The 26,084-nt window shown below is 36.8% G+C and overlaps 2 protein-coding genes across 3 annotated transcripts in view; both read right to left on the reverse strand.

The window, feature by feature from the left end:
• Positions 1–272: 272 nt before the first annotated feature.
• The window catches only part of LOC306760077 (lens fiber membrane intrinsic protein-like), a gene marked incomplete at both ends in the record, with an annotated part of 92,250 nt that continues 66,438 nt past the window's right edge, over positions 273–26,084 (reverse strand). Inside the window, 4 exons of one of the 2 annotated variants that reach the window (XM_079245855.1) lie at positions 273–334; positions 408–542; positions 624–773; positions 1,094–1,269. In XM_079245855.1, the coding sequence (XP_079101981.1) occupies positions 273–334; positions 408–542; positions 624–773; positions 1,094–1,268 (522 nt within the window). Of the gene's footprint in view, positions 335–407; positions 543–623; positions 774–1,093; positions 1,270–26,084 lie in introns of those variants that run through there. The other variant, XM_079245854.1, reaches the window with a different exon arrangement.
• LOC306760211 (roundabout homolog 2) overlaps positions 11,085–26,084 on the reverse strand; it is a gene marked incomplete at both ends in the record, with an annotated part of 79,454 nt that continues 64,454 nt past the window's right edge. The window contains 11 exons of the mRNA XM_079246010.1: positions 11,085–11,251; positions 11,557–11,736; positions 13,893–13,991; positions 14,183–14,496; positions 16,041–16,179; positions 18,016–18,303; positions 18,384–18,520; positions 18,609–18,651; positions 19,542–19,745; positions 21,963–22,140; positions 24,437–24,555. Of these exons, the coding sequence (XP_079102136.1) occupies positions 11,085–11,251; positions 11,557–11,736; positions 13,893–13,991; positions 14,183–14,496; positions 16,041–16,179; positions 18,016–18,303; positions 18,384–18,520; positions 18,609–18,651; positions 19,542–19,745; positions 21,963–22,140; positions 24,437–24,555 (1,868 nt within the window). The remainder of the gene's footprint in view (positions 11,252–11,556; positions 11,737–13,892; positions 13,992–14,182; positions 14,497–16,040; positions 16,180–18,015; positions 18,304–18,383; positions 18,521–18,608; positions 18,652–19,541; positions 19,746–21,962; positions 22,141–24,436; positions 24,556–26,084) is intronic.

A 26,084-nucleotide genomic window follows, 5' to 3' on the forward strand; every position in this document is an offset into this window, starting at 1 on the left:
AATACCCACAGCTCAATCGGTTGTAGTAACTGGTACTGAACTGATGATCTGGCATAGATACTTAGAAGATAACTGATATGATGGCAATGTGATTAATAATGCAGACAAGTCAGAAAAATGCATGTTTTTCTTCATTTATTTAACTTATTCATGAATATATACTTTTAAGTAGGGATTGGTTGGAAAGTTCATTTGAATATTGGTTCCTCTTTGCCATGTTTCATGGATGAGTGCTGGTAAAGCTGACAATATGTGTGGAAGTATTTGGCAGGTCAGCGCGTATTCGAGTTTCTTGGGCATTCATGCATCCGGTAGGCGCACATGTAGAAGATACCTAAAAGAAAAAGGGAGTAACAGTATTGGTAAGAGTGCAACGCAACAAAGGGATTGTTATCTTCGATGCAAACCTGAGAAGAATGTGAGCACCACAGCCACCCAGCCCATTATATAGGACCAGGAGAATCGCCAGCTGCCATAGCGTTTTCCATAGTAGTTCACTGTTACTCCAGTGTACACAGCCATGGCCAACAACACAAAGAAGCCTACGCAGGAGGAAATCGCAATGGGTGATATTTTCATGGCAGCACAGAGGTCATTTTGTGGCTGTTGAGAGTGTCACTCACAGGAGATGAAGAAAAGGATGCCGGCTGCAAATGTCTTGTCAAATCCATCAAAGGAGGAGTAGTGGATGAAGGCCATGACACCAATCACAATGCCAATAAAACAGGCCAGCAGGGAGAGAATCATGAAGGCCCGAGTGGCATCCCAGTACGCTGTTAAAGAAAACAGAGACGTGCAATCTCCAGCAGTCTTTACACATCCAATCCTTGTCATATATAGTGAAGGTATGTTTAATTATAAATAATTTATGTCTGTCCTCATTTAAGAAACGACCTGAGATTACCATCTGATGGCTTTAATAATTTTAAAAAAAGAGACGCCTCAGCCATGTTTTGACTTCCCAGTTAAGCCAGGGAGTGAAGTAACCTAAGTGCTGATCAGTCATAGACCAGCTGTCAGTACATTAACAAATATAAATGTGGATCTGCCTGTATGTATCCATGCAGCGAAAGTACAAAGAGCACAGTCTCACCAATGCTGTCTGTGTGTGTCATGCACTTCCCGGGCACGCAGTACCGCCATAGGCCCTGGTGCATGTAACTGCTGGAGTGTCGATACTGCATCCAGTAGTCCGTTGCCGTGGAGACAATCAGGAGTATATTGCTAACTCCAGCACAGAATAACCCACCTCCCATGAAGCTGTACATCCTGCCAAAATACACTGACTGACACACAAGGAGTAAAAAAGAGCGGATCAGGGCTTCGCCACATCTGGCTGCCGCTGCACAACCAGTTACAACAAATGCTTCCTGTTACAGACCGAAGGCCAGCAATGGATATGAATAAAACAATGTGTAGATGTATTCAGGAAAGGGCAGAAATGTCATGCTAGAGATAGACATATGATTAGAGAAAGACAGCATTTAGTTAACACAGAGAAGAAACTAGTTTAATCTGACAAGTCATTAACACTGCCAGACAGAGGTCGTTTCATCTTTACACACAGTCCTCCTCAAATTTATTCCATACCCTTTCATTAAACAAAAGGCTGAATTTCAAATAACTGGAGACTAAAGAAAGGAACGATAACTAAAAGTTTGGTAAATTATAATTTAGTAATATAAGACACTTTTTTAAAATTTAATTAAGTTGAAGAAAAATCAAACAAACAAATCAGTCCAGCACAAATTAGAAGATTTTTCTGATTAACAGTGGGACAAAATACCTGTCAACAGGTGCAGAAGTCTGACTGAGAGGTACAGAAAACACCTGAATGAAGTGAAAACAGCAACGGATTGTTAAAAAAAATATTAGTTCATGAGTAGTGTACCACATTTTTTTTTTTTTTTTTTACATTTGTTTGCGTTTTAAAAGAATATTTGTATTGAGCCAGATTTAGAAAATAATGTAAGGATTTTCATAACTTTGTATTTATTATTACTTTTGTCAATTTCAGCTGTTTTTTTCATTCTTTAATGGGAGTGTATGAATAAATTTGAGGACGACTGTTCATATCTGAAATTCTGAGCGAGTTACATTTTCAGGGATACCAAATGTAGCATGCTAAACAGGGTGAGTTCAATATTTTCTTCCAGCTAGAATCAATAGTGCATCCATAAAAAGAGAGAAAAAAAAGTATTATGTTTGAATATTTTATGCAGTTTCATTTCTCAACCATTTTAAAAGGAAGAAATCAAAATATATATCAGATAATCACTTTTATCTCTAAAAATGCCCAATATTGGACAGACGTTTTTATGACTTATCACAGACTGATGACATACCTTTATCCTTTTTTTTTCTTCTCAGAAAAAGTCAGAGAATCCAATAATCCGGGTTGCCAAACCACAGAGGAGCCCAATATTGTCCAGAATGGCAGGAAAGTTTTGTTTGTGTGTAGGAAACCAAGCGAACAAACGGATTGATGGAACAATGGAGCAGGATGAGCCACAACCAATCACAGAAGATGAGTTTTTGTACTTCAGGGAATCTGCTGAAAATACAAAACTGTTAAAGCGCTGTGCACATCTCAGTAATACTGATGACACTGGGCTTTTCATTCAAAATGCTCTACAACCTCCCACAGTAAACTCATGGCCTCCACTGGGCTCATCTATAATGCTGCTGGGAAAAGAGTTGAAATTGTGCAGAAGAATATTCTGTCATTTAATGAGTTGTTGAGGGTCCTTCCCTTTGTGCCTGCTGCTCATAATGTAACATTCTTTCCACTCAGTATCAGGTGATTTCTGGCTTTAAACGCGCTTTTCTGCAGCAGATAATTATAATTGAAATTGTACAATTTGCATAAAATCGGTCCTGCATTTCATCTTTCAGCCATATGTGGTTATTGATAAAGCAATGACTGAAATTACTCTCACTGCAGTCTCCTTTTAATGTCTTCCCAACCCTAATAATGATAACTGAAAGACAAATTGTGTTCTCTTCAATTTATTATGCATTAAGTCTTACATTTTCAAGTGGAGGTCTTTTAATTTGCACTCAGCAATTCCAGAGAAGTTCATTTAATTAGAGTTGGAAAAATTGCTCAGACGTTTATAAAAGAAAACATATATGTATAATTAGGAAATTGAATGTCTCCAAACAGAATAAATTCCTGAGCCCACATGCATATGATTAGGTTGGCAGAGCAGAGGGTGTGATGAGTGAGGCTAATAAAGCTTTAGGTTTGTTCAGTTTGGGCAATGAACGTGCAATAAAAAATGACATATTTGTTGCAGCACCTTGTGGAAGGAGTGTTGGGTGGTTGTAGGTCAAGGTTAGTGCTGTTGCTTATCAATGACATAAAGTATAAGTGTTCAATTTGAAAGGATTTGAAGAAGTTTTGAAACATTGGGACATTTTTTCAGAACATAGATCAGATCGTAAAGAGTAGAGCCACAAAAATCTGGTATGATTGGTGTTTTCAGAAAGACATGAATACACAAAGAGACACGTTACATTTGATAAGACATTTGAGAAAAAAAACCCACTTTTCTTGTATACTTGGGCCTCAACACTCAAAATAAACAAAGGCAAAGGAAAGAATATATTAAAGGGAGAGTGTCATGTAGAAAAACATGGTTGTGATTCATACTTCTACATATAAGACAAAAATAAAATGTTCAACCTTTAGGAACTGTGCCAAAGGGAATTATCAGGACTAACAGGCAAGTGGATAATATTTTGTACCCACTTTACTCTATTCAGAGCCGCAGGTGTCTGGAGTCTATTCACTATCACACAGAGTGGGACTGGAAACTTGACTGTGAAAGGAAACCTGAGTGCTTTTGGGGAGGACACGAAACTCCACATGGAAAGGTCTCAGCAAAGATTTTAAGAAGAAACTGATCATCACAGCAATGTGCTGCAAAGGGATCCATCAAAAGGATGCTGCTGATGCGGCTGCAGTTGGTGGTTTGGGTTGGACTAGGTTGGATCATACAGATCAAGTCTAAAAAATTCCTGCGCCAAATTTGGGGAATAAGGAAGTTTAGTAATCTTCTTCAGCATTGTTCATTTGGACAAAATATTAAAGAAGCAGTGCTAACGCAGTTACATGACAGTTTCATAGTCAAGTTATTGACTCGTGCTTTTGTAAAATGACAAAATTTATCATCAAATTTTAGAATAATTGCATTCGAAGCAGTCAATAGAATAACTCAACTCCAGCAAACATCTGGCTTGCAACTTCTTTCCGAACTGTGTCTTCCAACTCTACAAACATGTCCTCATTGTTTATTTCTTACTTCTGTTTGAAGCTAAAATTAATACATGAACGAGATACTTTAACAGTATGAACAGTTTTCCGAACATGTCCATGGTAGCTGATGTTTTTATTATTCAGTTTATGTTCTATTGTGGGCACATTTATATAAAACGGCAAAATCATGCCTGCACCGAAACTGTGGTTGCTTTCAGAGACTGGATTGGATTTAAAGGTTTAGGTTACTCCAGTTTTCTTTTTCTTTTTTCTGTATTTGTATCATTTTGAAGTTTTCTGCTATTTTCATTTCACAGTAAGCCCACGCTGCATATACTGACCATAACTGACCAATCTGTGTGGAGTCACTGCTTATCACAATCATCCTGTTAGTCCTGGTTAAATCCACTAGGTGGCGCTTTACATTTACTCTTGCAACATTGTGACTTGGTGCTTAAGTTTTCTCTCTCATTAGCAGGTTTGTTCGGATTTCTCAGTGCTCCATTTCTGTGTTTGATGCTTCTTTCTATCAGTTTATGTTTAAATCTAGTCCTTATTTTGTACTCACTTTAAGTTATAGAAAGCCTCAGTGTATTTTGATGTTGATGTTGACATTTGATAAACCAATATTGCTTTATTTGATTTAGCTTATTAATTAATTTGGACAATGTTGGCATCTGCTCTTCCTGATGAGTTTACAGATACAATACCTGGGGTTGGAGGTTTGTTTCTGTAACCACGTAGCACATAAAACTTGCCATTTAATTTCATTTATGACACACTGTGGATTTTAAAGTCTTCTACCACTTGGAGCTTTGTCTGACTTTGACATCTATAAGCCAGTAATCATCAGAAAACAATCAGTGTCTGTAGAGAAGGTGGTGTAAATTAGCAGATTTGTGAATTGGCTTCATTAGCAGACTGGCTGGACAAGCCTCGGGGTCATTGTGAGGGAAGGATAAGCAGACCACAGAAACTCTAACCCATGCCACGGGCCTAAAAGCATTCAGTTGCTGTACCCCTCTAAATTGCATAACCCATTCAAATTGCATCAGATTAACATTATCCTTGTAGCCTGGCAGAGCCTAGCAGGTATTTGCTAAGGGCAGTCCAGCTCACTTTCCCCACTACTGAACTCCTTCCAAGCCAAAATACTGTAGAACTTCTACTAATAAGATCTGCATGCAGTGGGCTCACACACTGGATGACAGCGTAGACATGAGGAAAAGCCTTTCATATCCCACTGCTGTCACGTTTCAGGAGTCATACAGTGAGATGAAGGCTTCCCCCTCTCATTAAACCACGTTCAAAACCAAGCAGTCTCACGGTTCTGCAATGTGAAGAAGGCATCAGATCATACACAGTGTCTTACATCAGACAGCACATTACTGCGAACAGGATACAACAAACTCAGGGTTTATTTGGACCTCTGGGTCAATTAACACTGGTGTATAAATGTGAGCTCATTTTTTGGTCTTCTTGTTTTTCTCACCATGAGGCCACTGAATTTTCATGTAACAGAAAAAAATTATTTCTAGTTTACTTTGCTTGCATCACAAACAAGCTTTCTAACTTTTATGTATTTAATGTGACTCAATACAAAAATAAAAATACCAGATTCACAGACTGAAATCTTGATAGCAGACAGTTATAATTTCTTTTTTTTCTTCTCACAATTAAGAAATGTGTGCAGTCAATAAGAAATGTACTATATGTATGTGTGGTGGATTAAGCTTTGCCTTTATGATTCATGTACACTATGAGATACAGAGACTCACCCTGTCTTATAAGAGCATCTTGGAATTGATCATTCATTGATCATCAGAGGTGAAATGTGTTTTTTTACAGAGCTAAGGTGATCAGTACTATTATATGATGTGGAGCAATACATTTTGTGTTGCAATATGATATAATACACAATGCACAATACACAATATAAAGAAATGAAATTCAATTTCTTTATTTGTTTACATTAAAATCACTTAGCAACCTGTAAGGAAACCATGTCAACAGTAAAAAAAAAAAAAAAGGAAAGAAAAACATAATCTCAGCTGATTTAGCCTTCTCATCAACAAGCTCTCTCACCCACTCATAACATCAACTCACAAACAACTGACAAACTAAATGTAAAGAGACAAATCATACCTCATAGCATGTTAGGAATATTTACAATCATGACTCAACTCTTCTAATTTGTTACCATATTTATGTAGATCAGTGCGCCTTGTTTCTGCACCACTGAACTCTTCAATGTGCAATCGCCTTTGTAATGAGGCGTATGCACTGCAATCCAAGTATTAAATGCTCTTTATGCTCGTGCTAACAGTCTGATCACATCCCACATACGTTTTTGCAATTGCCTGAGAAGAAACTCCTCGACTGTTTGCCCATTCATATCACAAGCAGCAGTCTTATCATAGGATATATACTAAACATTAAAAATAGAGGAAAAACAAGTCTTCCAATCATGAGCAAAAAAAAGAAAAAAAAGAAAATATAAGTGAACTGAACTGAAAGCAAAACTCTCAGCTTGTACCCTGATGGATGGATTTTATTCTTTGAATTCATTTTTTTGACTTTACAAAAGCAGCGTTCCTTATTGATCAGGCTACATCTCTTTTGTTTATTAGTAGAAAAGCTTTGTGTTGTGAAGCCTTATCATAGATCTTTTATTTAAATTCCCATAATGAATTATTAGTCTGAGTGAGATCCAAACTGTATGACTGCTGGTGTGTTTTTTCCCCCGCCAAAAAAGTTTAAACTGTCTTTGCTCTGTACCAAGTTGCATTATAATGATAAAAAATGAGCTCATCTTCATTAAACATTCTTTGAAAGTGAAACATATTCAAAATTTGATGTTAAAAATAGGAACTAACGGTTCTTGTCCTTTAATCTGATGTATAACCTTGTAAAGAAATTGTGGAAACTCGTTAGTGGGGACCATTGCAACATGGTGAGCTGGCCTTGGGAGCTTACAGAATCCCCATTACAACAAGACCTGGGGGAAGGAAAGACACCAGTTGGTGCAGAAATAAGTCTGAGCAGGGGTGGAGGAAACTGGTACCAGCTAGATGAAAGGGACAACTGAAAGTCTAAGCAAGGGGACATGCCGGGACTGCATGTGCCCTGGGAAGACCAAATGGAGGAGATATTTGAAAGGAAGAAGGGGAAAATACGAGGAGCTTGTTGGAGAATGCTGAAGCAGATAATGGAAGACCTTATGCTACCCATACAGGTCAGGGGCTGAGGATTTACTGGTCAGTCACTCTGCAGGGCCATCAAGCAGCCGGGGATCGGGGGGGGGAGCACAATGGGAGAGCCATCAAAAACATTATTGACATTACCTAAAAAGCATCCTGTTAGCTCTGCGTTAAAAAAAGATGTGTGGTCTAGACCAAGTTCGGTCCTTGAGAGCTACCATCCAGTAACTTTTAGATGCAAGCCTTGAATCAAATGATTGGCTTGTTATCAGGCCTCTGCAGAGGTGGATGACATGCAGAGGAGGAAATTCAGCTGTTTGATTCAGGTGCGTTGGAAAAGAGACGTGTCTGAAAGTTTTCGGAAGGTAGATCTCGATGACTCGAAAGGGGAGCGGGTGTATCATGTCTGATAACTCCACTGACACCCAACAACCTTTGTTTTACATAACTGATGATGTGTATAGGCTATACCATAAAGTATAAGTACCATCCTGTTTTCCTGGTGGTCATATTTTTTTCCCCATATCTGTTATTTTCTGTTTCTAAAGCACGTAGTTTAGTTTTTTTGTTTTTTGATGCTTTCATGTTTACCTTGGTTGCTTGTCAGGCTGCATATTTATATTTTACAGCCTTCCCAGTTTGTTTGTTCTGGCTCAAAGCATCACTCAGCTGTCTGGTTCCAGCCAAAAAACTTTTGCCATTGTGCAACTTAAATTAGCCTGTTTAAGGAATTACATCATGCTTTCCATTGTTGCTGCTGACAGTGCCCAGGTCGGGGCTTCATTTCTTGCTAATCAGCGCAGTGCAGCAGCTCTTTTAATGCACACTTATTTGCATATTTGGACTTGCACAGGTATTTGGTTTAGAAATGCAAATTACTGGATGATTCTTGTTTTTTTTTTTTTCCATCACAGTAGAGTGATTCCATTTTATTTCTTTTCCTGCAAAAGGAAACGGCACAAGCAAAAGTTTTATTTCAGTTTTCTTCGTTATGTTTTACAAAGCCGTCAGGTTCGCTGCTAAATAAAATGGTAATTTAGTTAATTTACTAAAAAGTGGGTACAAAAAAAAAAAAAAAAAAAAAAAAAAGCTGAATTAGCATCCACTGATGATTCCACTATTTCTGGGTTGTATCTTCAGCACAAATTACACATATTATAGCATGAATTGCTCAGTCATGATGACTATTTTTAACTTGAATGTGTACTCCAAAGAAAGGCACGCATTATCATCCACATAGTCTTGCTGTGAAAAACACAGCTGCTATTGTTCCCTGACATTTAGTCCAATTCACACAATGTCTGAAACATTTTTGTAACAAATGCTTTATTATTCAGTTTAAAAACCAACACACACTGGTTTTCTACAGGATTACACTGTACACAGTCACACAGAAATGAGTTATTAAAACACTAACACACAAACATCACACACATGCACCAACACACAAACTCTCGCACACACACAGGCTCACACAAACATTATGGGCTATTAACATATTTTCTGCCTCATGTGCTTTTGCCACACATCATGATTTCATGGTTTGAACTAAACAGAAGATACATTCAATAATCTGCTGTACAACGATGAAACACTTAATCAACTTCCCTTTGCGTAAAAATACAGTATTTCTCCTGTACAACCCTTTTTACTGATAAATCTGATTACATCTTTTCTTAAAAAAATGTATCCAAGATGTTAATATATGCAAAAAAAAGAGGGAAATCACAAAAGAAATAAAAAGGAAATTATTAAAATAACATGAAAAAAAATGACACAAATAACTTGTGAAAAGGCAGATGGCGAGCCTTGATGCTTTCTCTTTCGTCTTCAGCCTTTCAAAAGATGCCATGGCAACAGATTGACGGTTTGCAAAGACACGATCACAGGGAAGAAAAAGGAGGATGTCACATCACGTAATCAGCTCCTGTCTACATGAAGTTCTGGGAAGAAAACACAGCACAGAGGGTAATGAGACAAATGCAAACATCTTCGCTGACAGGGATGTTTAAATACAGATTACACACTAATGCGTGGAAGTTCTTTATCAGTTCAAAGATCAATATGAACCGAATCTTAAGAGGCTGACAGTGATATGTGACATTCATATCAATATTTATCTTATTCTATTTTAGTTCCCCACCAGGTACACACAAGACACCTTTTCATTTAGAAATAGATATTCCTGAAGAATTCACATTCAGCAATAAAAATGATTATTATATAAATACCCCATTTCTTCTATGGTTCTGTTGTTTTTATTCACTGAGCTCTGAGTTCTGCTCAAGTGTGTCATGATTTTTTGTTAAATGCAGTCTGTTCATGAGTAGATGATGAAAACATTCAAATTCTTATAAAACTGAATTCAGACACAAACCTAAGATATGTTCTACAGTCATGTTTCAGACTACTTATAAAGTGTTCAAAGTTAATACATTTGGCAAAAAACATACACCTCTATTTTTGTTCAACCTTTAGATGGGATTTCTAAATGTTGAAAAATCTACTTTTTTTTCTTGCTTTTAAAGACTTTTATGCATTATTGTTATGTAAAAAATAAAACATATCCCCCAAAGTTACCAAACCGACATCTGTAAATACACTTTGAAATGGCAAAATACTAGCCATTCATTGTGATGAGTGTAAAGAAGTGGCTTATGCCTGATCAGTGTCTGGTATTAAGCATTTAGCTGATTAATTCCTCAGTTGTAGTGCAGTCATTTTTGTCTCAAGAGAAAATGAGGAAATTATGCCCAAACAACTCTGACTGGTCAGCTGGAAAATAAAAACAGTAATTTTGGCTCCATACCACAAACCCAAAAACTGTTTAAAATGTGGCATCATATGTGACATCTCCAATTAGGGAGCCATTTTTATTTATATATTTATTTTGCAATAATCGACTGTGGCTTTGAAACATCTCAGGCTCAAATGTACTGTCATCCAAGCTCAGACCTTTATAATGGCAAAGTAACTGTTAAAATCAGCTTTAGGTTTTAGCCCTTGAATGATTTTTGTTTAAGTGATTTACTGAAGCCTTCATGACAGCTGATGATGTGGGCTTCATCCATCTCTGATATGATCTATTTAATGTTCATGTACATTATGCATCATAAACAAGGCATTTGAGGTGTGTTCTGAGGTAAGGGCTCACTCCCCTTTGCTATGAATGCTTGCCTTTATTACGCTGCTGCCGTGTTACATGCACAGAAAGCTAATCTTAACATTAAGGGAAAAAGAAAACCCCATGAGGCCCATAACGTCTTCTTTCAACTCTGAAATTTAATCCATGTGTTATTTAATATTTCTGAGAAAACTACAAACACAAACCTCTTACTTAAACAAACTGGAATTCATGTTTGGTTTCTGAAACTCATATGACGGTGGCTCAAAATGATTTGACTGATTTCAATTAGTCTGTTTATACTTTTAAAACATTAAAACTATATAACAGCCCAGCCAGTTTTAAATTCCCTTTATTTTACCAAAAGTTCCAGCAGAGACAGGAAGGGTGCTTTGCTGCAGTCACTGTGTTGGATAACTACTTCTAGGCTCATGGCAAAACCCACATTTCACGGTCTAAAACCACCCCAGGTCTACAGTAGAACCAACCACGACCACGTTCAAACAAACAGTTCGTCTGCTCCCATTAGTCCATCTAGACGTACCTCATCTCTCCTCCGGCCAGCAGTGGAAGGTCGGGGAAAGGCTTTCCCACCAAGGGACCCATAACCTGACATCTGGACCCTGGGCAGACTGCTTGGCTGACCATACGGGATTACATTCTCATCTGCTGATGACAAGCAGATCACTCAAAGTTGCAGCTGCATTTATTTAGGTTAAATCCTAAGTGATGGGTCAGGCTGAAAATGGACCCCCTGCAACCACAAAGAGAATTACTCCAACAGGATAACAAGTGTGCCTACAGTGGTGGCAGTTGGGTCTTTTGAAGCTTAAAGGGATTTATATGAAGCTTCACAAAAATATTAATACACATCTACTTGTGGTCCAGCTGTTGAAGCTACGTGACATGTGTTGCTGAGGAAAATATTGTGTGCTTTTGTCTTTTTTCCTTTATACATGAATGTTTTGTACCTTTTGATAACCACTTTGTAGCTCCTCCTCTTTGAGGTGAGAAATGTTCTCCCCTCTTTGGAAGAATGGGTGAGTCACTCCCTTCTTTTCTTTCACTGTCTGTTCGGTTGCGGCTCAAAACATCCACCAAGAGCTGCAGGGAGTCATCTGCGGAGGGAGGGGTTGGTAGAGGCGGGAGTTCTGCATTTGATTGATCAGTGATGATTAAAAAAACAGACAAAAGAGGAATTCAGCTTAAAGGGAATGGTTTGACATTTGGGAAATATGATTCACTTTCTTGCTGAGACTTAGATGAGAAGATACCGCTCTTGAGTGTGTGTATTAAATATGAAGATGCAGCTTTGCATGAAAGACTGGAAACAGTGGGGAACAGCTTATGTGGCTTTGCCCTCATGTAGCAGTGAGTCTAAAACACTCTGATTAGCATGTTATACCATGTTTGTTTAATCATACAACAGCTACAATGTGAAAAACAACCACTGGACATGCTACAGTCATTCATTACCTTCATGACAAGTTGCTAGGCAACCAGAGGAGACAGTTAGATGGTTATCAATTATAAAAAATGTTTCAGCAACCAACAAATAAAATTTTTAAAGGCGCTCAACATTTCTTTACATAGCTGATGAAGTTAATGACATCATATTATTATTCTGACTCTTTTTGTCTTTAAAAATGAAATGAAGATAAGAAATACTGAAGGAGGAAGAGTGAAAATGATTAGTAGTTGTTTAGATCCAACCTAGGGATTCAGTCAACATCATTTCATGGTCTGCCTTTGGTTTGTCATGTTTTTCTTCGCAGAGAGCAGTGAGAAAAATCCACATTCCAAGCGGTGACAGTAGGCTTTCATTGCTTAAACTGGAAAAACACTGCCAGAGACCTCTATGCATAAGCTCACTATGTGACACACCATGACCCACAATTAAAATGTACATATCTATGTACATAAATTGTGTAAATGTAATTTTAATAAACAGATAACAGGCCATTCTTTGTGCATGGAGTAGACATTGTGTAGCTGTCTAAGCACCATCAGATAAACAGTCAAACATCAATGCTGGCTCAATACCCTAAACACAAACATGTAGAGATCTTATCAAAGATTTTTTAGGTTTCCTAATTAACTTAATTTCTAATAAAGGTTTTATAATTAGCCATGGAAATCCTAATCAATATTAGTTCTGAAGAATATAGACTATGCTCAATTAATTCAATAATAATAGATAAACCATTGTCTCTTGCTTTTAAACTATTTAATGCAAATATACACAAGTAAATGAATAGAACTGTACACAGACAGAAAAAAATCAAAAGGAGCTCTTTGTAGAAATTAAAGTTTAAAATGTCACATGTGCCTCTCATGAGAGAACAGATAAGGATCATAATATTAAGTTAAAGAATGAAGGAGACAGATGCTCCATGCAAGTGTAGCAGGTCAGAGTAACAGAGAGATGGAGAATACTTTGTTGTTTGGTGCCAAAAAATAAAATGTATTATTATTTATTTATTCTTTATTATCACAATTTTAGAACTACTAATCACAGTGGTTAAGTTAACTTGGACCCCTGCTTGTAGGTTCATGAGTAATCTGCATAGTTTTAACAATAAAAATCAAAATTAGGACATGCTTGTCTTTGTGGAGTTTTTTTTATTTTTTTAGGTAAGAGTGAGTAGTGAATGGACGACAGGGCTAATTAGGAAAGGATATGACGCTATATAAATAAAGTTGAATGAATTGAATTGAATTTTTCCTTTCACTATGTCTGGTAAAACTTTGTGTCTGACGACCAAAGTAAAAAAAAATAAAAAAATAAAAAAAACACCTCAAGGCAAGCACTTGTGCTGGTAAAGTAAACTGTTTTCTTGGAGTCAGGGGTTTCCATACATCACTTCTTGTTTGCTGTGTTTTTGCTGCTCATGCATCTCTGTTAGGTTTGCCCAGAAACTTTTATCCTTGCTTTGGTTTTCTCCCTTCTGCTTAATCAGCTGATTAGTACACAGGTTGGTGGCTAGTTGCCATTGAGGAACAAAGGATCATTAGTTTTTTGTAATCAGGACAAAACGAAAAAAAAGATCTACAGAAGAATCTGAGAAGAAATGCGGTGCGTCTATTTCTCAGCCAGAAGGTTTAGTTAATAAAGTTTTTTATGCATCAATCTTTTGTATAATTATTATTATTACTTTTAGGGCAATCTTAGTGTTGTTGAGCTATTTTACTTCAAACCAAAAATGATAAACTGATACACTAACAGAGCAATGCTGCCACAGCAATTAAATAAAGTCTTAAAAACGAGTACCGTTCCCAATTTTTAAAGGAAAACAATGCATCTTACCTGTTTCACTGTGCAGTTTTCGCTTGTTTAGTCCATCCTTGGGCACTCTCTTCTTACTTCTGGATCTGTGTGCCTGGGCTGCGGGGCCCAACTCTGCAGCTGCAGATTGTACTGACAAGAAAGCACACCAATGTCATCCTCAGAAGAAAAAAAACCCACAAGGTATACTGTGCTTTATCCTAAATAAATCTGACAAGCTTTTCTTGTACAAATACTTCCTGTTAAGTAACATCCTCCACTGTGAGACTTATTCTAATGATGTAAGAGCATTATAGTAAATTTAAACTGACCTTTGCTTAGGCTTTCCCCCCTGAAATCGTTTGCCCATTGGCTAGAGGTGTACAAATCACCGGCATCCCTGGTCTTAGTGTTGGTAAACAGATCCGGGTTGGATTGGGACACCTGGGAACTAAAGTGGTGACGGGCCAGGAGGTCAACGTGTTGACTGCCATTAGCTTTGGCTGCGTCTGAAGAAATGAGAGTTGCTGTGTAGGAGAGCTCTTCTGGTTTGAAAGACTGGCTGGAGAGTTCCTCTCTGGAAGTGTCCATTAAATAGGTTCTGGCTGGCAGTGGAGGACACCAGTCATCATCTTCTTCCTCAGAACTAAAGGACGAATCATGAGTGAGAGCAGTGTGAGCGTACGCCTCTGAGGCAAATGAAAAGACACATGAGATCCATAGGTGTCATATTGAGGTCCCAATTCTGTGACTGGAGGCTGAACGTGCAAGACAAAATTACATTTGCACATAACTGATGGGAGATTGTGAATTTTTCTGGTTACGTTTTTAAAGTTTTCAGACCCACATACTGTGACTGGATGGTGTTACTCACCTTCTGCTCAAAACAACTTAAAATCATCCTAAACACAGCAAACAACACCACACCACAACTCACTCCAGTGGGTCAATAGATGTTACTGACAGGAATAGGTTTCATAGTAGTTCATATATTTTACTGTTTTGTGTTAGAATATTAAACTGAATAATAATTTTAGCTTTATTTAAACTAAAGCCATTAAATGGGAATTCTTACATCTGTTAAGCTGCAGCTATGACAGTTTCTTCCCCTCTTCTAACAAACTGACAGTCAACCTTGTTTCATGCACAAAATATAATAAAGAACTACAACTTTGGGACAGAAATAACAGTATTATTATGTGACAGTAAATGTTTGATGAAATGAAAAAAAAATTAAATATAACTTTTTCAGTTGTAAGACCCAACTAATTCATTCAGCAGACGCCTACTACTCCCACAGGACATCTACGTCTAGGTTCCAATACTCCTTGCAAATCTGAGAAGGCCATATCTAATTTAAATGGCGTCCATACTCTGAGCCACAGAGGAGTAGCTGTGTTTGACCTTATCCAGCAAGCATCACCATACGTGCAAGTGAAGTATATGAGAAAAGCTCGACCTTCAGATTGCACTGGGCTAGCATTCTTTCCGCTCTCAGTTCCTGCATTTAGGTCTGCTGTCATCTAATGAATCCTGATAATTATTTAAAAACAATCTGACTCTATTTTACTATAAATGGTTATCAAGTGGCAACCTGCTTTTTGTATGGATATAATATAAGAGAGAAAAATAATATGTGTCCATGAAAAGGAAAGCAGCAAAGAGTTACAGAGAACAAGATCCACCTCCCTGATTTCTGATGTCACTTTAGTGCCATAAGGGCTAATTTAATGACCAACATGTCATTGAAAATGAAAAGTACTAATCCAGCCTGTCAGATGGATGCTAATGTCATTACAAAAGACGTGGCACAGTTAGAACAGCCCTCGGATCCCACCCCCGTTATGTCCGCAATCTAATGTGTCAGTATTAGTTAGAGCCAACGCTTCCTCTCTGCATCCCCAAAGCGCAATCAACTCGCTGCCTACGGACACAACTGTTAATTTGCAAACTCCTCGGACTCCAAACTTCGCTTAAGTTTCACTTGACAGCCTCTGTGTTGTTAGAGGGCAGCTTTGATATCCAGCGAGTTTTACTGCCTCTGTCACAAAAGAAATGTCAGCGACTGATGTTAATGACAAAGATAAATAAAGACCAGACAAATGAAAGCACAAGAAGTATATCTGCTCCTGAAGGAAAGGAAAAAAAAACAAACTTTAATATACATTTCAGTGTAGAGACAAGTCTCACCTGTGCTGTGCCTCTTCTTTGTCTGATTTTGTATGACCTCTGTCTTTGTTGGGAGGAAGAGGCAATGATAAAACATCCACCCAGGTGAGAGGAGCTGACTTGGATGAGGATTCAGTAGATCTGTGTTGTACTAGTTTGTCTAGAAACACAACATAAAATGTCCCATTTTAGAGGATTTTGGCATTCTTTCCCTCCATGATCTTACTTTTTTTTGCAAAGTCTGAGCTAGCTCATTCTACGTCATTAACCGGTTTGACATTATTTACAGCCCAAAGTTGTGTTTGAGTTTTGTGCTGCAGCTTGTTTCCTGTTCGCCCTGACTCTTAACCACAAACTGCTCACTAGGACCCATAATGAATATGGTCAATCAAATGTTATCTGTTAAAACCTCTTCTGTTTGCTTTGCTTGTTCATGCCTAAAGGACACTTTGCCAGGTTGACATTTTCATCTCTTTTCTCTTTATTTCTATCTGCAGAAACACCTTGACTGTCTGAGGATCCACTGCACATCGGGCTCACGCAGCTTTTTGCTGCTGCATTTCTTCATCTTCATATTCCTAGTTCCTAATAGTACCTGATGTTTTGTTTCTCGTTCAGGATGAGGCAAAAACTAATTTAAAAAATGACATAAAATGGATGTGTAGTGCATACTGTAATTGTGTTAATAGTACAAAAATAAAGCCAGGTGGCTAGAAACATACTTGCTATAAATAAGAATTAAGCCTACATTTATGAATGTTACTTACTTAACTATCAAAACTTTATACTTAAAGAATCAGACATAAATTTATATATGAACAATGATTAAACATGCATATCTGACAAGCTGCTGGAGGTTTCTAAGGCAACAGCACTTTTTCATGTAACCTAACCTGATTACAATTGCCGCCCTTGTAAGGTAGCAATTAAATAATAAACGTAACAACACACAAACTGTCAGATATTGCCACATTTGTGCCATATTTAATAAAATGTCAAATGGTTGCTCTGAAAGGCTTTTGGATTAAAAAAGGAAAAAATCTATCTGCAGACATTAAGTTGTATTTTTCTTTTTGTAGCCCACTTAAAATTTTTAAATGCTTGTAATTTTCTTTTTTTTTCTTTTTTTCTATACTTGAGAGGGCAAGGGCAACTTGTCACTTGACTGAATGACATAAATGAATACATTGTAAGAATATTTTCAATGTTTTTACATGTAAAGGAAGCAAAAACTGAAATATAAGTAAGATTAAAAATCTTAAATCGAGTACACATATGCTTATTTTTTAAAGGTAAGATAATTCTTAGTTTTTATGCCAGAGAATTCCTCTTGTTTTAAGAGTATTTTTACTTGTTTTGGGAAATCTTGACAAGCCAAATTTTCTTGTTCTGTTGGCAGATAATTTATCTTATTATAAGCAATTTACCTAATTTTTGTATTTTTTTTTTCTTGTTTTTTAAGGCTGAGTTTTTGCAGTGTTCAATATTAAAATACATTTCTCTCTTTATTGGGATGCATTAGAACAATTAATCTTGGTTATGTATTAATATTTTTAACAGATTGTTTACATGTTTATAAGCTGCATAAAACAAGATCATTCAAAACGCGCCAAGAGAAGCAGGAAGGGGGGACGGTACCGTTGGATCGGCTGTCCCTCATCACAGCTAAATGCTGTCAGCTTTTCTGTGAGTGTGGTACTTGTGAAGCTGTTGTTATTTGTTCTTCCTGTTTAACCTTTTCCATTGTTCAGCTGCACCAGGCACTCCATGTGCACCCTGACTTTTAGCCTGAAATATTCTTGGTTATGGACAACTACTCTAAATGAGTTATATATTATTGCCAGCTATTACTGTATTGATTTGATACAAAAAAATCTGATAAATCAGAGGAGCTACTGTCCAGGTACAAAAGACATTTAGATGAGCTCTATAAACATTTATCTGTGTTTATGAATGTAGGTTTTGTTCCTGTAAATCACAGACATGGGAGACTCACCGTTGCTTTTTTTGGTATACTGTAGTTTGGCATATTCAGACCCCGACTGACCAGACTTGATGGTCCACTGGTCCAGATCCTGTTCCAGACCAGAAAGCCCACTGTTTGAGAGTACTGGGTTGCTACTGTATGGGTCTGGACCCTGGTTGAAGGACACACTGGAGTAGGTGTCGTAGTATGCCAGCAGGTCATCCTCAGCAGTTGTGTTAATGGTGCTGTAGATGGGGCTGTCGTTGGACGCTGTGCTGCGTTTCTCTGTCTGACTCGGGTAGTTGATGATCCCAACAGCTGAAAAATACAGGACTGTGTTATATTATCAATCAAAACCATCTCTTCAGTACTCTAATGTATGTTACAACGGCTCTCACAATTATAATATCTGTCTGAGTCAATTTTTCCAGAGCAGCAGTTGACTGAGTCTTTGCTGATGTGGGGGAGGTTTGGAGTGGGCCAGGAGTCTGCCAGCCAGGGGTAGTTACCCACGTTTGATCCCAACAAGCCAGGTCTGGGAAGACAGGTTAGAGTACGTCAATGCTGTTTAGGACACAAAGTGGCGCTTGTCATCTGATTCCAAACCACAATGTAAAGTTTACCCTCCGTTAATGATTCCTGATCCTTCACTGTGAGCAAAACCAACTGCATGAAGAAAAAGAGCAAAGATATAAATCTTGTTTGACAGCAGAGAAAGCTTTTGCCCTAAGAGATTTTTTTTTTTCTTTGATTCAGTAGAGGATAAAGACATTTAGTTCTGAATCATTATGTTTCACAATATGATCCATTAAACAGTTTATCTCAAGCGGGGTTCACAAAAGCAGCTTTGAATTGATTTCTATGAAAATACACTGCTGACCTACATACGCTAAGAACGGCACAACAGATCTATACAGCGCAGTCTGCCTGCAATACATAAAATGCGGATGTTTTTCTTCTTCATCTATGGCTGAAGTCAATGTTGTCTAAACTGATGTGATCACAATGGAATCAACACTAAAATGTAATATAATAAAACAGTCAGTGTGAAATACTGGTGGAAAATCAAATTGCGCGTTTTGCTAAAGGCGTGGAGGACTGAACAAATGATTTGTTTATGTGCTTATGCATCACGCCAAAGGCCATATTCCAAACCTTCATTGTTGTCATTATATTTTGCATTGCATTCAGTTAGTCTCTGATGTTTTTCTACATTTCTGCCCTGCAAACTACCCAGTGGGGATAAATACATTTTAATCAACAGTATAAGAGTATGAAAGTGCAAGAATGGTTCTGCCAAACACAACCCGAAATTGAAAACCTTCATCACTGCTGGCGATACCCCTAGAGATCTGTTAGAAACTTTAGTTGAAACAAAATCTGATGGATGAAGCTTTTTTTTTTTCTCTGCATCTTCCTTTCTGTAAGACTTGACAGTTCTGAGCACGTCAAAGTCTTGAGTCATGGCGGTGTAACCTTATTTTTGCTTGTCTAAAACACAACTTGACAAAAACCCCAGTTCAGACAGACAAGTCAAAGCTTCTTATCCAGCTCACCTGCTGGTGTGTATGCAAAGGATGTAGTGTAGTGTCCCAGCTGCTTCCTCCTGCGGTGTCGACAGTACAGCCACCCGCTGAAGCCCATCAGCACCAACCACCCAGCTACACCCAGTCCTGCGATGAAGGCTGGCTGGCAGATGATGCTTGTGATCTGCTCCGTTATGCTCAAGTTACTGCTTCTCTTCACCTCCAGTGGTTGAGCTGAAAGAGTAGATAAAATACATCGACAAATGACAACTTGTCTTCATCAATCTTTGGAATTTTGTACAACAATCAGGTGGCAATCTAAGTTAATAGTTTAGCCTTTTAGAAATGTGCTTTTAAATCAGTTTCAGAGGTTTTGCTGTTGTCTCGAGGTTTTAGGTAAAACCTGTCTGCACAAATGGCATATTAGTTTGTATATTAGGAAGTAGGTCTGGGACGATATGCTTTTGTCCCAATTAAATTCAATTTAGATTTTATTTGGGTGCTGATTCAATTTTAATTGCGATTTGATTTAAATTGCAATTCTCCCGATTCTTCTATATTGCTGAATTTTGTAGACAAAAAACAAAAAAATGTCAGTTTCTTGATTTCAATTAGAAAAAAAACAACAACCCAGTAGCCAGACCGTCATTCTGCTGCTGTAATGCCCAAGAATACAAGTAAAAAGATCAATGAAAACAACAAAAATGACAAAAAAAAAATTATAATGAATTATTTTTACTTTGAAAAAAAAAAAGATTTTTTAACAAAAAAGTTGATTTTAAAATTGTGAAGCAAAAAATCTCGATGTTCGATTTTTCTATTTGATTTTCCCACTCCTATTAGGAAGCTAATTTGTATGTTCTTGTATTTTGTTTTATTTGATAGATTTTTTTATTTTATTTGAATTATGGATTTGGTTTTCATCCTTTTTTTTGTACATCACTTTGGTCCACTAGGTTTGTCTGCTCAATTGATCTAATCTGAGACAAGTGTGTTGGAGTATAAAAGCATTAAAAACCTGCAGAACAGCAGCCTCTGAGGAATCAACTTTGGACTCCCTGATCCAATGTAACCTCTTTCTTTTTATATCCAGTTTATGAATGTAACCCACTGATGTTGTGTTTCTCAGTCAAATCACATAAAAATTTTTGCAGCAGCAAGAAAAATAGCAGCAAGAATCGTGTATGGATGTAATAATGTAGGGATGAATAAATTGACTCGTTTTTTAATGTTATTTTACATATTGCCATGAAACTTGGGTGAATACATATTTTAGGTCTTATTTCAAATATCCACACTACATACTTTAGTACACAAATTACAGCTCATTGGCTTTTCATTCACAAGCAAAGAAGATAATGACGTTACTTTTGGTGCTTTCAATGAAAAACTGTGTCAATCTGACATTTCTTTAAGCCCTTACATTCTGACCCTGAAACTTCACAACTAAATGAAATGCAATTTATTTGGTTCAGTTTGAAAAAGTTGTATTTAGAAAATTGAATCTACATCTACGGAATAAAATGATCCTCTGTTAATACATACGAAATTGTTTCTGACCCTGACCTGACTGAACAAGTTCTGCCTTGCTTCACTAATTCAACACTGGATCAGTGAATGGTTGTTAGAGGCTTTGTGTTTCTACAGAGCGAAACATTGAAAAGCTTAATTGAAACTGACACTTTGGGTTGTTTTGGTTCTGGAGTGGATGTGAAAGAAAGGCTGGAAATGGAAACAGTTCTCCCCACATCTATAACTCCTAACTGCTGGCTGGACTGTAATAAACACGGCACTCCTTTATGTAGTAATCCTTGTCTTATCCTGTCTTAGTGCACACGGTCAGCTCGCAGGTTAGTCTGGCCTTCAGCGAACGGGGATGATTATAAATCAAGAGATCCTCCCGTCCTGCGAGGAGCTTTAATCCATTTGTTCACACATGCAAATCAGGAGCCTGAGATATGAGACAGGATAATACGGAAGAAGGTGGCAATGTTTTATGGACAAAGCTGAATGGATTCTTAATTATCACAGCTACGGGAGGATGAGTATTCACCCGTTCACCACCCTGTGAATGTAATCATACATCTGTTATCTAAAAGCAATATGAGCTTATTTGCATATATAAGGTTTACTTTCCGCAGGAAATGCTGTTGGAAATTGATTTCAATACACTATTTTCCACAACACAAGGAGCTTTACTTGGAAGTGATGAAAGCAGACAAGTAGAAAGAACTAAGGTTAACAAGGCTAATTAAATGATAATCTACAATATAAACACATCTACTGTGAGTTCTTCATGAACTACTTTCACATTATGGAAAAAATAGAATTGATTATGTAACACCTCCTTTTAACAGGCTAATAACATACCACATGCAGCTTTCACCTGCCGTACACTTGCCCTACTGAGAGTCTCTTTGTGTGGTAGCTATAACAGTTTGAGTGACTCACTGAGAAGCAGGCTGACAGGCTGGCTTTCAGTGCCCACACCCAGGCTGGTGATAGCAGCCACCACCACAGTGTAATGGACGTCAGGCTGCAGGTCCGTCAGCAGGATGGACAGAACTGCTCCATCCACAGTTCGGTTTATCTGGCTCTCAGGCTCCACATCATTAGCCAGACACCAGACCTGATTAAAAAGCAGACAGTGAGAGTTAACATTGACATTAAAATGACACAAGGCTTCTGACTGTTTCTGATTCCAATAAAAGGCTTTTATTAAAATCATTCTGGGACCAAAGCTTTATCTGGCAATATGGAGCTGAGAAGAGAGATGCAGGAGGCATTTAATGACCATTAAAAGACTTATTTGAAGAGGATTTTTTACATGTTAGATGAAAATGAAACATTTTAATTATATTACAAAATAAGCAAAAGAAACTGGATTTAAAAGTTGTGGACCTTTTTTTAACATCACAGAAAAAATGTAGTATTGATTATTCAGAGTTCAGTTTATTCAATATTGAAAACAGATTAATTAATTCTACTTCAAAGTTCGGGCCACATTTTCACACAAATGTTTTTCAAATACATTTAAATGAGTACTTTGCTAAATATTTCTTCGATTTTTTCAAGTGATTTAATATTATGTTTTTTTCTGAGCATGCCAAAATATTCTTTATGCTTATCTAAACATATTTTTGCATTTCAGTCAAATCCATCAAATATTTTTTATTAAAATGTTTATTAAAAAAACATATACAGTACCAGTCAAAAGTTTTGAAAACATTTAATAGTAAATTATGCCTAAACATTTGCCAGGTACTGTATTTGTATTCATTTGTGTAATAGACTTGCTTTATATTTAATCCATCTTTCTGTTAAAATTTTCTCTATTTTCTTGTGTGAACTTTTTTCACAAAATATTTGCAGCACTTATTGTGAGATTATGCAGTGCTTTGATTTATTCCACATGTAGGATTTCAGTTTAATATTTGGTTTTAGTTTCCTCAGAGGAGACAGGCAACAACTATCCACAGACTTTCAAGTTCAATGCATGAGAGTTCATTTTAATGTGATGCCGGAGAAATCTGTGTTAAAATGCAACTTGAGCTGTAATGTTTTTATCTTTAGAGAAATGATAAATGACAGGTGCACATCTGCAGTTCACTATGACATGTAAAATGTTTCACAAAGATTGCATAACAATTTGGAACACTGGGAAAAAAAACAAACTTTATTTTTATATCTTTCATAGTTTTGTTTAATTAAGTATATAACCTAATATTTTTTGACAAATAAAATCATTATATTTACAATTATTCTTGCTAATGATTTAGGAGAAATGAACAAAATAGAGTATGCACAATAGTTTGGAACACAATGTAATTAATGACAAGAAGCTTTTAAGTATAGATTTTTCAATGAGGACATTTCGGCCTAGTGACTAAACAAAGATAATGTATTTTGTTAAAGTAATTTTAGTAGGAACCATCAAACTGGTTTACTACTATATGTACACAATAAAGTCTTTTGCTTTATTTGCAGATAGTTTCCACCACAAAGTTTTGGTCTAAGAGCAACACACAGGGCTGAAAAAGTCAGACCTTCAGAGGTGTATGAGCTGAGAGACAATGAGCTTTCTTTGTTTTAACTGGTCACTATTAATCACATTGTTACATATCAGATATATTAATCAACAACAAAGTCATAGTTAATGCTCTGTTGATAACTCTGCTGTTATGTACATATATATTTATATTAATCAGCAAATCTGTAATTAATTAACCTTTTGCAAAGTTTCAATGATTAAGACAATGGCGGTCATAATGAAAATGTGCGCTGAAATACTCTCCAAGGGATTCAATATTTAATCTTCAACATTTAAGCCTTTAAAAATTCTCTGAAAAGAAGTATTTATAGAGACTTGATGTGATTTTTGTCTCCTGTCAAATTACAGTCACACTAAAAACATCCAGATGTTTACAATCCAGCTTGTGTAGCTAGAAGACACAGATGTGAAGAGTAAATCCAAACAGGAAAACTAAAGGTTTTCCTGATGATTAGCAGTCAGTGCTGTGCTGATGCAGACATACAGATAATCAGGACTTTGTTTTGTTCAGAGAATAAACAGATGAAAAGGACAGTCAGTGCTAAAAAAGAAAAAAAAAAGGATGACAAAACATGTACTGGCAGCACATGAACAGCCATGAGTAATTGCGAATTGTTGATTAGGAATCTTTTTCATTATCACCGAAAGAAGAAATCTGGAAAGCAATGAGTAATACCTGCATAGAATACAACTTGTTCCAGTTAGTCGGCTGACTCACTGTCTGACAGTCTCTAAAGAACACACACATACACACATACACACACACACACCCCCCCCCCCACACACACACACACACATACACACACACGCACACACACACACACACAAACACACAAATACAGACAAGAAGAGAAAGAGTTAGGTGTGGTCCAACCTTGTACTCTCGGATGTTTCCACTCTGGATATTATGAGGCGGTGGCTCCCAGGAAACACTGATACTGGAGCTGTTGGTGAGTTGAACCACCGACACAGCCTGTGGAGGATCACTCAAAACTGGTGACAGAACAACAAACAAAAACACAGAGCCATTGTTATGATTATGATTTATTTTTTAGGTCTATGAGTTTTGTGTGGTTTGCAGGAAACAGTGAATGAGATTTGGTTTTATTCTCATTGAAACTGCATTTACATCTACATCATTTAGTTTAATTTAACTCTCTAAGTGCCAAAGTAGCGACAGTAGCGACCAGGCAACGTAACTGAATCAAACAGGACATGCCACCTGAAAGAGAGCAGCAATCTGTTACCACTTTCTAGCGTACGACGACATACACATGTATGTACAATCATGCCACATTCCTTTTGAGGTTTCTACTTAGAGTTTATGAGGAAAATTGAGTTTGAGGTGATCCGGATGAGAGATGAGAGTCAGTGGCTACGTTTACATGGACAACTTTTCATCCATCTGCCTGAAATCAGTCTGATCAGAGATTCCAGCTGTCACTTTTACATGGATACTAGATAACATGACCCAGTCAGTTGTGTTGTTCACGGGCAGATTTTCTAAAATTGTATAATCATATGACCATTAAAATGCTCAAAAACTATTTTTTAACTATAAAACTACTTTTTGAGTTTCCGACAAAAAGTATGTATATGCCACAATCTTGAAAAATTGAAAATTGAATTTCCCTTTTGGGGATTAATAAAGTATTTTTCATTCATTTAATTTAATTTCATTCCATCTGTTTTGCTGCCATTTCTCATGTTTTCCCTCAAATACATTTTGTCATCTTAATCCCATGTAGCTCTAGCATGTGCAGAAACAACATCCACCACAGAAACAATCAGAACGAGCTTTAAGGCGGTAAAAAGGTTAAAACCACCCCTCTTAGATGGAAAACTCTACAATTCCGGCCGACTGGATAACCTCAGGTGTTTACATGACACATTTTTTAAATTATGATTGGACAATTGATTGGATCAAAAAGGCTCCATGTTGCGATACATAGAAGATCACAGAAAGCAGAACTATTTGCTAATTCTCATTCAATATGCAAAAGAGATGACTGAATTTTCTACCATCATAAACTCAGGTTTAAATGAATCATTTATACATTTCAACCTGAATATTGTGTCTCTCTATCTTTTTTTTTTATTTTATTTTTTTTTATCATTATTTAGTCTCCAACCACTTCTAAGCTACAGCCATTTGAATTCCTGATAGAAAAATTTAACATTTTTTTTAAATAAAAAAAAACAACACTTGAAACTAAGCTTTCTTAATTAAGCTTAAGAAATTAAATTCAGCTTTTTAAAGATTTTCTGAGGTGCGTTTAACTGTAACAAGTGGTTTATATATAAATGTTAGAGTCCAATGATCTGTTGAATGAGTTATGTAACATTCGGGTAAATATGTTAAACAACTTAACTGGTTCAAAAACACAAAGGTGGTAAAAAGAAAGGTTCAAATAACAGATTAACATTTCATTCCATGGTAATAATAGTAAGACATCCTTAAAATAATTTTTCTGCTTGTTGTTGGGTCAGCTAAATCTCTTATATCAAGTTTCTAAACTAAC

This window comes from Telmatherina bonti (assembly GCF_933228915.1).
Source record: "Telmatherina bonti genome assembly, chromosome: 9".
Classification (NCBI taxonomy): Eukaryota; Metazoa; Chordata; class Actinopteri; order Atheriniformes; family Telmatherinidae; genus Telmatherina; species Telmatherina bonti.